General features: G+C 47.5%; 1 protein-coding gene across 4 annotated transcripts in view; it reads left to right on the top strand.

Moving 5' to 3' along the window:
- PLXNA4 (plexin A4) overlaps positions 1 to 12,127 on the top strand; it is a 468,858-nt gene that overhangs the window by 221,004 nt on the left and 235,727 nt on the right. The window contains exon 1 of one of the 4 annotated variants that reach the window (XM_021384301.1): positions 4,331 to 4,379. The exons of the other annotated variants lie outside the window; for them this stretch is intronic. Within the exon in view, the coding sequence (XP_021239976.1) occupies positions 4,377 to 4,379 (3 nt within the window). The 5' untranslated portion in view covers positions 4,331 to 4,376. Of the gene's footprint in view, positions 1 to 4,330; positions 4,380 to 12,127 lie in introns of those variants that run through there. 4 annotated transcript variants of the gene reach the window in all.

Consider the following 12,127-nt stretch of genomic DNA (forward strand, 5'->3'; position numbering starts at 1 on the left):
CTTTCTCTTTCTTTTTCCTAAACCACTTCTTCAATTTATCCTGATTATTTTGTTTTTGAAGTTCATGTTATTCAGGGAAGTATCAACTAGTGCCAGACCAGCATGTGTCTTTCTGCAGCTCCCAGAAAATTTGCAGCTCCCTAGAAAAGCCTGGGTTGCCTTATGTTGCTCTGCAGAAGCTCTGGTCCTAGCACTTTGAAAATTAGACATTGAATTCCCAGAGATAACAGATGGGCAACAACTATTGGAGATGCTCCTACAGCTAGGTATATTCTTGCTTGCACCTCTTTATGAGAAGGTCTTCCTCTCTTATTGTTGGCATCCTATGGCATCCAGGACTCTGTCCTGAGCAGTATAAATCTCCCATGAGCATGTGCTGCAGGGCAGTGGGCAAGTGTGACATGATGGGTTTGATGCAAGTAGGTGGATCAGGGTCAGGGAGTACTCCCTTTTGTGCAGTCCTACCAAGCAATGGAGAGCTTCCTTCTGCAGGGTGACAAACATCCTTTGAAGTGTCAATCATATCACTCAGCACTGATTTTTTTCTTTTAAGGTTTCCCCATTGCTCCCCTCCCAGTCACCAGGCTTTCCATTGACAAGGAGTTTTGCATAGGAAATGCAAAGTGCTGGACTGGACTTGTGTTCTTACAAATGGGAGTCCCTGTTCCCTGTATAAGCATGCTGTTATGCACTGTTATGAACTGTGAACTTCACATTGCAGAGGCTTTGTTGCACGGTACCGGAGGGATTTCTTAACGAGGAATGGAGTTTAGCACATAATTTTGCCACCAATGCCATGGGATGGGCTGAATGAAGCTTTCACATGGCACAGCTGGAAAGTGCTTGGTGGCTTTAGCTTTATAATTACCTCTGTCTGTCTAGCCTTTATGTTCCTGCACACACACACACAAGCAGTTGTGCACCAGGCTGCAGAGGAAGTGCTGAATGAAGGCAACAGCTGGATCCAGTATGTGACAAGTCACGAGGAGCTGTTTTTCTTTAAACATCTTTTTATGTACATCTTGGTGCTGCTCTTCCCAGCCCAAGCATCGCAAGAATTAATTAATCTCAGAACTGCTTCGCCTACTTTGGAAAAATGGAATTTTGCTAAATACTGGTTCTGCCTGTACAAATTTGCCCCCTGCCTGGGGATCGTGTGTCATGGAATAATTGCCAGGGGTAGGGCTGATGGGAATAAGAATTGAACCAGGAATGTGCTTGTTGCAGCAAACCTCTGCATGCCACTGTCCCTTGCACTGCTGTATCCCTTGCCCTGCTCCCTCCCAGATGTAGTTCCCAGTTTGAGCCAGATTGCACCAAGGAGCTTTGTATCACTAAGAAACTTCAGTTTTCCATCTTCAGCCACGTGTCCTCCTTCGAGATGCCTGCCCGCCACAGAGATTTGATCTTTGTGGTTGTCAGGGCAGGCACAAACTGGGGAGAGGAGGGGTGAGGTTTTGTGAATGAGAGCTTTCTCCATCAACCTGTGGTCCCAGGGAAGAGCTGTGGTGGAGCGAGGTTTGGAGAGGCCTCAGCTCGTAGTCTGTTTCCTTTTCCTTTTAATGTGTTTGCTCTCTAATGTGTGTTGACACAGTAAATACACATGTTTGTACAAACATCCCAGCAGAGGGTTGCTTTGAAAGCCCCTTGTAGAGGATGGGAAATGTGTGTGGCAGATGTCGGGAGGCGACCCGCAGCCTGGTACTCATCACTTTTGCCAATGATGCTTGAAATCGTCTCCATCAGGAGGAACTCGATGGGACAGCATAAGACAGAGGATGCCTTACTTGGGGCTTTTTTGATGTGGAGAGATAGGGAAACCCAGTGTTCATTAGGGAAGCAGTGTTCGTTACTCATTGCTAAGTGTTGCACTGGAAAACCAAACTGGTATTGAGTGTGTGGTGATGGTCCAACCATCAGCTCATCTGGCTGTATTGAGTATATGGAGATGGCATGACCGTCAGTTCGCCTGGTTTGCTGTCCACAAGCCTCTCCTCCCCACAAATGTCTTGAATGGGGTTGAAAGCCTTTAAGTCTGCTGTGTAGGGTAACTGCAGGGAAATGTGGCTCATTCTGCATATCCTGATCCTCTCCCATTTCTCCTCTTTGCTCCCAGCCGTCCCAAGGAGGGGTATCCTCCCTTGCCAAGGAGGGTGTATATGTAGAGGTACCCACACAAAGGGTGTGATTTGCCTCCATCAGCCCCTTTGGGTGCAGGCAGCTGGACCGAGGAGATGGCAGAAAACCAAGTGTGAGGACTGAGTGAGGAGCAGCGGGTTAGGGATGAGCATTAGGAATGGCAGAAACTACCCAGAGAAGCACTGACAAAGGAAAACCAGTGTGGGGAGAGAGAATCCCAAAGGGAACCAAATAGAGCTCCCCTGAAATGGCCTTTGTCAGTAGATGAGGCAGAAACTCATGCAGGGAGCAACAGACCAGATGTCAAGGCTGCCTTCCAGCCAAACTCAGTACAGCACTTGGTGTTGAGCAGGACATCAAGGAGCTTGGCCTTAAGTAGATTTTCCAGGTTCTTTTATGGCTGATTCACATTCTTTCAAGACCTAAAGCACTGCTTATGATTGCTTGTAGCATCTTAATTCCAAATATAATTTGCAGGAATCAGGATCATGGAAGCCTGAAAATAAGTTATCTTAAGAGCTGGCCATGTCACGATTCAAAACCCAGTGAGCTACAGATGATCCCATATGGCTTCAAAGACCAAATTCCAACATTATGAAGCTGGTTACATCTTTCATCATACATGAATAAGATGCCTCAGTACTGGCAAGTCAAGCAAGGTGGAAGTGTTTTCTGAGAGTACAGAGTATATGAAACAGACTTCTGCAGTTAAATGCATATTTTCAAGATTAGTTTGCCTGCAGTTACTCTTCCTGTTCCTAGTTGACTAACCCAATTTTTACTCTTGATATACCATTAATTGTCCTCCTTGCTGGATTTCAGCAGTGTGATATAACCAGGGAACTGCGTGTTCATGGGATCCTCCAAGCTGGGACAAGACATGTGTGCATGCAAAAGGGATGGTGGTTGCAAAGCCGTTGTGGTTTTTCCTTTGTTTCCAATTGTCAGCTCTGCACAAATGACAAGCTGTGTTAGTCCTGACCTGTAAGATGCCCAGTGGCCTGTTTTCTGCTAAACTAAAACGACCAACAGCTCCAGGTCTGTAGTTCTTGCTCTGCATGAGATGGTTCATAAGTATGTGACAGCATAGTATCCCAAGAGGGAAAGAGATCCAGGTGTAGTTCTCCAATAGAAGACACACTGAGCAAACATTACCCTCAAAATTAAGCAGTTCTGTAATAAACCATCTACGCGTTTTTTTTCCCACATGGACAGCAAGGAAAGGGTGAATGACCCATCTGTGAAATATGCCAGACAGTCACTCAAGCTGAAATTTGTCTCACCTAATGTCGGCCATCAGCACTGAATCGAAATGAGTTGCCGTTTATAGATAATGGAGAGAGACTGGCATCTCCTGAAAGCAATTCACTCCATCTGCCTGAGACACCTATTTAGGATGGCACGATTAGCCCTGTGGTGAAACCTGTCTCTTTCCATTGACTAAAGGGGAAGCCTGCCTGACTCAGTAGGTGAGATGTCTAATTTTCAGGAAGACCATGTTAAACAAGATGAATTCCACATCGAGTGCATGCCTGGAAGGCATGCAGGTAGCTGGTGACAGGAAGACATCTCTGGAGCCAGACAGAGCAGGGCTGCTCAATCCCTATCCATCTGCTGTCAGGTTGGTTTAGTTTGCCTCTCTCCAGCCTTTGCATCCCAAAATACCCTGCTTTGGTCTGGGGCTGGAAGTGGCACCTCGTTTTGTTGTGATTTGAAGAACAGATGAGAACAGGCTGTTGTAAGAAACATAAGATCTGAATGGCTTCTCCCATGTCACTGCAGCTCCTTTCCCATTGAACTTTGCAAGGAAGGGAGGTTATGCCTTTCCTATTTTACAGGCAAGGCACTTGGGACACAAAAAGCATGAGCATTAGCAAAGGGAATTTGGGAACAGGCATAGGACTCAACCTCCAGATGCTCCTCTGAGGTTACAAATGGAGTGTTTGGGGTCTGAATTGGCTGTCCATGAATCAATGGTAGTCAGCTTGATAATATTTCCTAGAAGTTGACTTCTGACCTTCAGAAACAGAGGGATTTGGAAATTTAGGCCCTCTCACTGTCACCTCTGGGAGCTTCTCCTCCCAGACACAAGCTACCCCTAAAAGCTCTACTGTGCCTGGGCGTGCCACCTGGATCCTTTTGGATCATTTCTCTTTGTTGCCTCATCCTTGGAGATACTCAAGGTCAGGCTGGAAGGGGCTCCGAGCAATCTGATCGAGCTGTAGGTGTTGCTGTTCATGGTAAGAGAGTTGGACTAGACGACCTTTAAGGATCCCTTCCCACTCACATGACTCTGTGATGCCTTTTTGGGGAAGAGCTGACACTAAAATCCCCAAATCCTCTTCCAGTGTTTTGGGTGTTTGGGGCAAAGCCTGGACAACAGATTGTGGGTTTGGGGCGAAGTGGGAGATGTCAGGGTGGCACCCAACCCCAAAGCAGTGTCTGGCGTTGCGCTGGGACATGTGGGAGAGCTGGGATTCCTATAGGGGACCCATTCCACAGAGCTGCTGACACCCTGTGGCTGTCGGGAAGAAATGCAGTGACTTTCTCAGAAGGGTTGGGCAAATTTGGGTTTGAAAAATGTGCTTCCAGGAAAGAGAAAAAAAGCAACTGTTGTCGGGAAGAAAGAATAATAATAATAAAATAATAATAATAAAAAAAAGGAAACAGATTCCCCAGACGGTTCCCAGCTGTGCTTTTTAGTGCTGCTGTAGGGACAAAGGTGGCAGCTGGCTGGCTGGCAGCCTGCTTGTGGCTGTCCCCGCTCTGCTCCCAAGGCCATGGGTTGAGGGCAGGCAGCTTTGAAGGGCTCCCAGCCTGGGAGATGGATGGGGGAAAGTGATAGAAAACAGAGATGGCCAAATCCCCACAAAAATAACTTCTGTAACTCTTCCTCCTCCTCAGTGTCCCTCCTCTTGTAGTTTGTTTGCCACCGCTGCCAAGATGTTTCGGCTCAGAATAATATTTCCCCCTCTGTGTTTTCTTTCCTGACTGCCAAGAGATCTGTGTACAAACACCAGTTTCTCCCGTTTATAAACAAGCATCTATTCCTCCTCCAAGAGAGCCGAACGAAAACGGAGCAAAAATAAAAAAGGAGATGCATGCTCGTCTCTGCTCTGCTCTGAAACACAGAGGGGTGGGAAGGAGTTGTTGGCCCAGGACAAAATTGGCAGGGGAATAAGTTTTAGCTTCGTCCTTTGAAGATGAGAGAAGAAACAGTCGATTGTCACAAAGAGAGAGAGCGTGTCCCTTTAAGCCACAAAGCCTTCAAAGATAGCCCGGAGTCCCAAAAATAAAGGCTGCACACTGCCTTCCTCTGTCACTCCCGGACAGAAATAGTAGTCTAGTGGGAACCATTAGAGCCGTGATGAGAAGAGTCAGTCTGCTCCGATGAATGCGGCGAGCCCAAAGGCTGCTCTTGGGGCAGCTGCTCAGGCTCTGGTCTCCATCACCCAGACCGACGTTGCTCACGGAGGCAAATCTTGCACTGGGGAACGTGGCTTTTGCCTTCCAGCATGGAAATGAGGCACCTGCACTGATGCAGGATTGCTCCCCGTGGCCCATTTTGTCTCTTGTCCTTTGTCTTGCCCCGTTTTAAATGTCCCAAGGAACTGGGGGGCTCAGGCTGAGTTCAGGGCTATCAATGATACCAGTACCTCAGGAGGCCTTCATGTGGGATTTTATGGCACATCCATCTCTGCATGACAGAGTTATGCTTCCTGCACCACCTATGGATGTGTCCCCCCCTCTTTGGGGCAGCTCGTGACCTGCTTTCATCGGTATACACTTCCCTGAGAGAGCTAAAATCACACAGTGCTGGACCCAGCCAAAAAGAAAAAGGGCAGGATGAGCACACTGGTTAGTGGGGGATGCTGGCTTTTGGGATCAGAGGGCCCCAAAGCTGCTGTGGGGACGGTGGGTGGCAGTGGGACAGCTACTGCAGCTGCGCCATCTGCTGCACACACAGCGAAGCTCCGGCCAGAAAGGAGCATTTGGGGCTGCAGGTGACCAAAAATAATCGGCAACCCCTCCCCAGCTTCTTTTCTCCCCTTTTCTCCCCTCTTTTTGTGCAGGTGTATGCTGCGGACAGAGAAAAGCTTTGATTTGGTGTGAGAAGGATCGGTTAAGCAACTATTTAAAAGTCGTTTTTTTTTTTTTTTTTAAAAAAAAAAAGGAGTTTAAAAGGGCTCTGCAAAATATCTTCAAGAGTATATGAAGGCCTCCAAACCTGATGTCCCCGTATTTTGTTACAATTTCATAAAATGGATCCAATTTCACCACAGCAAAACCTCGGAGACCGGGAAGGTTTTCCCTCAAAAGGAGACCAGGTTTTGGGATAGGGTGAGCAAGTGGTGGTTACAGCAAGGGGTCTGTTTCCAAGCAAATTCTCAATGTTTGAGATGTTTCAAGCTGTTGTTTGGATAGAGATCAGTGTGTGCGCCTTGTAATGTGCAGAGTTCTGCATGTTATACATCTCCAAGTTAGAATTTCACTAAATAACCCCCCATACTCTTAAGAATATACAAAAACAGCACTAACACACCCTGGCAGTTGTGTCTGAATAGTTTAAAGGAAAGTAGCTTCACCCTCTTTTGGAGGTTTTGAGGTCCTGGTCAGGTGCTGGCACAGGCTGCCCAGAGAAGCTGTGGATCTCCCATCTCTGAAGGTGCTCAAGGTCAGGTTGGATGGGGCCCTGGGCAGCTTGATCTGGTGAGTGGCAACCCTGTCCATGGCTAAGAGGTTGGAATGGGATGGTCTTCAAGGTCCTTTCCAACCCAGCTAATTCTGTGATGATTTTCAGTTTCCTCAGTCTACATTGGTTCCTCTATAGTCCCTGCTGCTACTTGCATGGAATAACCTCATTGAGTTAAGCCAATGCAAAGCTGGAGGTGATCACTGGTTGGTCTTGGAGTGACTCTGCTGAAGCTGAGCCATCACTTCAATGAAGGAGGATTATGCTTTTAGACCTTTCAGTTACTGAACTGTGCTGGAGAGGAGGGTGAAAGGATTGATAAGAGGGAAGGAAGGAGTCTGCCTTTAAAGGCTTTTCCAGCAGTACAGAGAGAAAGGACAAAGCCAGGAGAGCCATGTGAACTGAGGGGAAGAGCAGCACAGATGAAAGCGGGAGTAATTATGCATCTCAATACCCTCCCTCCCAGGCAGCACTTGGCAGGTATATCTGATCCCCGGGTCTTTTGTGTCATGACTGGCACTTGCTGTATTGACGCTGAACTCTTGACCTTGCCTTGTCTTGTGCCGCGACCTGATGTCAAAACTGCTTTGGGTAGAGTTTCACTGCCAGGGTTACCTTGAGGTCCCAGAGGAAAGCGATCCCTCATCTCCCATTATAGTGACACGCTCTTGCTGACTCTCCCAAGCCCATGGGAGGTAGATGAGGGCTCTGGAGATATGAGAGGATCGTGGCCAAGATGTTCTTCTCTCACATTCCCATCACCAAGCGTGCAGCTGAGCTTTCTGCATGCTCCTGCCTCGCCTGATGTGTTCAGGAGAGCTGGGAAAGATCCTACTTGGGCTCCCTGTAGTCCTGAGACCCAGCAGTGTGACCAGCATTTAATCTGCAGTTCCTTCGGACAAGAGGTTTTGAATCATAGAATCATAGGATGGCCTGGGTTGAAAAAGACCTCAAAGATCATCGAGTTTCAACTCCCCTGCTGTGGGCAGGGTCACCAGCAACTAGACCAGGCTGCCCAGAGCCATGTCCAGCCTGGCCTTGAATGCTTCCAGGGAGGGGGCATTCACAGCCTCGCTGGGCATCACCGCCCTCGGAGTGAAAAATTTCCTCCTAATATCTAACCTAAACCTTCCCTTAGTTTAAAATCATTCCCTCTTGTCCTATCACTATCAACCCATGTTAAGCAGTCGTTCCCCCTCCTGTTTATGCACTCCCTTCAAGTACTGGAAGGCCACAATGAGGTCTCCCTGAAGCCTTCTCTTCCCCAAGCTAAACAAGCCCAGTTTCCTCAACCTTTCTTCCTAGGGGAGGTGCTCCAGCCCTCTTTTGGACCAGTTTAATGCTACAGGATTGTGTTAGACTCATGATAACCCTTGTGAGTCCTTTGTTAGGGCACCCCAAACTGAGAAACACCTCTACGTAGCATCTGACTCCTGTCTTAGCAGCCAGCTCCCAACCTGAATGTCTCAGCAAGGCGTTCCTCTCCCAGGAGTCCCCTGCCTCCATCCAAGTGGAATAATATGTCAGTATTGCCTGCTAAATCCCTCTGACTCTCTTAATACTCTCCTGATTGTGCCTTGTGCCTTGCCCTCTGTGCTGTACAGCTCCTTTAGGGCAGTTCCCAGCAGAACTCCTAATCCTTTTAAGTGCACGGGGAGGGCTTTGTTTCCTCCACAGGGTGGGCAGCTTTATCCCCATAGACCTGTGCTGATGCTCTACAGTGCATGGAGCGTGCTTGGCTGGAAGAAAATGACTCCCTTGTATTCCTCAAAAGCTGTGTTACCACCTTGTGTCTCCTTGTCCACAGAGACCTTGCATTGATGGTAATGTGAGCTGCCATTTAACCGTGTTAAAAGCATGTCTACTTGGTCATTATTTTAAAATTTGCCTGTATTACTTTTAGATAATTTGGTCAAGGGCTTTGCATACACATTTGTCTAATCAGGCTGATGTACCAGGAACGCCTGTGATTAAGGGTCTGGAGACACACGCTATTCTTACGCTATCGGAGATAATAATTACTTCACTTACACAATACTTTTCACTTGAAGATTTCCAATACCAATCAATTTTTGCCTCTCTCCAGCTGTCTCTGGAGGTGTCAGTGGTAATGTGCTGAGAGCCACGGCTGTGCAATCGTACGATGGGCTGTTTTCCCCTGTGTGACCCTCTGAGCTGAGGGCTGTACAGTGGTCCACGTCACTTAGGCAGTATCTTTTATGGTCTACTCTTCAAGAACCTCCACTTAACTTTTCCTGTAGCCACAGAAACTATCCCCAAAAAATCATCGAATCCATAGATGGCTCAGTGAAACGTGTAGAAATTAAAGCACTGACAGGGTAGGTGATATTGCTAAAGTCACATGGTCAATAAATATCTAAGATAAGATTTAATATTCTGAATTTTCCCATCCCTTGCCCTATTCCTCTAGCCCTGGAACCAAATAAGGTGATGAAGGAGAACAGAGAACATTCGTTGTTACCAGCACACGCTGACATAAGAGCATTTCTGCGAGGGTAAAGCAGTAGGACTCAGCACAGGAGGCTGAATGTTTTGGAGATCCTATGGCTTGATGAAGCCAAGCTGATGTGCAGAGTGCTTAGGGCCATTTGGAAGATACTGCAAGCAGTGATTGTTGGTGCTCCTTTCTGGAAACACTGAGGATGTGGAGAGGGAAGAACTGGACAGGGATTTGTTTGGTGTGGTCTTTTCTGTAGGATTTTGGAGGAGTGTCTGTCTTTCCATTCAGCAGTGACTAGTAACATCTTGCACTTTGTTGCTGGAGGCTGAAGTTTAATTCAGCAAAGTGATGCATGGCTTTTGTAGGAGAGGAGCAAAAATTAGTGGTCTTTGGAAGACAAACATTGTAAGAAATGGTTTTGGGTCACTAATGAAGGACTGGATGATGAGAGATGAGAGAAGGCCTTGGGAAGGAGGCCTCAGTGAGACACAGCTGAGCTGAGATGGCTGCTCAGGGAGTTTTTGTCTTGCTGGAGGTTGGCTGAGAGGAGAGTGGGGACTAGCTGGGGATTGGCTTTGGGATTGATGCTGCTCATTTGTGTCTCGACAGTGGGAAACGTGGTGTGTGTTGAAGACAGCCTGAAGAGAGGCATGTCCCATGGTCAAACATCAGACAAGAGAAGAGGGACTGTTGGTGGGTTGGTAGATGAGAGCAGCCTTCAGTAGAGGAGCAGTCTATGGGAAATGCCAGGAATAGGCCTAGCCCATGGCTACAGGGCTGGGTCGCTTTTCTGGCAGTTTGTGTGAAAGGGGAGAAAGGGTAACCATGGACCTTTGTCCCCAGATGGTCTTTCCCTTTTATCTAAGACAATATTGGAAGATAAGCTTTCACTCTTTCTCCATTTTTTTTTCTTTCTGTGGATAAACATAGATTACGAAGGTTAGAAAAGCTTCCAGGGATGTTTTTTATCTGTTATTAAGTTCTTAATAGGTCACCTCAGTGTTGAGGAGCCCAGGAGCTGAAACAACCAGCAATTGAATTACAATAACCTTTGCAGAGCGCAACCCTGTCAGTGGGTCTGAGGCCCAGAGATACGTGGGGCCTCATTATCTCGACCTTAGCCCCAGGGATGTTAACCAACAAAAAGAACTGGGCAGAAAGGCTGGACTGGCTGATTTCCTTGTGAAGATTCTCTTTCAGGTTTCCTTCCCCCCCCCCCCCCGTATTTCAGAGATAACACCTCTCCATGTTGCTGACAGGAATTGTTCCCAAGCCATCATTCCATCCTTCCACACAAGCCCTCTACATCACAAAAGAATGACCAAAGAGCTCCAAACCCTGTGTTTCTCAGTTTTTATTTATGCACTCACAGCCCATCTTTCCATTTCCCTGCCCTCTCTGCAGCCATTCAGAACCCGTGTCTGAAACAAATATCATTGCAAGACCAGAGAACCTTATGTGACCAGAGAGATAATCTCTGAGATATGATTTTGGATTTGAATTGTTTAGAGGAAGTGGTGAAAGTGCCCAAATCCTCAGCAAAGCAGGAGCTTTGGTCTGCCTTTATTATACTGTAGAGGGAAATTGCAAATGCTTCTGCACATCTCTGGGATGGAGTGCAACAGGTTATGGTTGATGCATGGAGCCACAGAGGGCACCATGCCACCCACCATGTGTCAATGGCCATGTTTAGATCAGATCCTTCTGTTGTCTGCTACAGGGAATGGGTGTCTTTGGGGAGATTTCTGTGCTGTCCATGTGTACTCCCACCCCAGAATCTGCTGGTGTGTGACAATACACTTAACATGCTCCTGTTCATCTTCACCTCATCTCATAACCCCTCAGTCATGACCCAGACCCCATGGCACATTGGGGGGTGCATCCTGAGTCCGGACAGATGAGCATCACCATGTGCATGTATCACTGGGTACCTCTGTGTTGCAACCTATTTGAGCATTTCCAGCTTATGGCATGCTGCTGGGTTGATGCATGTTCTGCTGTGACTCTCTGTGGGCTGCTGTGTGCCCTCCCGCCTATGTGTCCATGAGGGTGCTCGGGACTCTGCATGCCTGCATGTCTTCCATTGCCAAAGGGCAGCTGGCTTCCTCTCAAGTGACATAGTGTCATGAAGATCCGTGGGTGTCTCAAAGCTCACCCCGTCTGGCTGCAGTCAAAGGGCCCTTTGTGGTGCTGCTCTGTACCCCCCCTCAGCAATCCCAGCCCCCCGGGTCACTGCGTTCCCGGCATGGTGAGATGAGCTCATCTCTGGGAGGAATCTGGTCTCTCAGCCCCCAAGAACAGACACTTATAAAGGACTTGTATTCCAGATCCTGCCCACGTTGCCATCCATCTGTCCTCAGACCATCCCATAGGATTATCTACCACAACTTCTGAGCAATCCCATGTAAGGATTTGTGCTCCAGGCCAGTACTGTGTGGGTATCTTTGTTTCTGACCAGTCCTATTCACAGACAAGCTTCATTTTTATATATTTCTGGCCCAAAACCATATAGGGCATTGAGTCTTTCTGATAGCGCTACTTGTGTGAACTGCTTTGATCTACAGTTTCACCTCTGCTTAAGAGCTGACCTGAGGTCATCAGGTATTTTGGGTTGTACACCATGTGAGTTACCACCCAAGGAATATCCTTGTATGTTGAAGTTTCATTTTCATATTCCTTTTTTTTTTTTTTTTGGCATTTTTGTTCCCTTAATATCAATCAAAAACCACTCGAACTGAAAGCATCTATTCACATTTTCTGCATGAAGAACCAGGACTGGATGGTTGGCAGCCCTGCCCGTGACAGAAGGGTTGGAACTAGATGACCTTTGAGGT

The sequence above is a fragment of the Numida meleagris genome, chromosome 1 (assembly GCF_002078875.1).
Source record: "Numida meleagris isolate 19003 breed g44 Domestic line chromosome 1, NumMel1.0, whole genome shotgun sequence".
Classification (NCBI taxonomy): Eukaryota; Metazoa; Chordata; class Aves; order Galliformes; family Numididae; genus Numida; species Numida meleagris.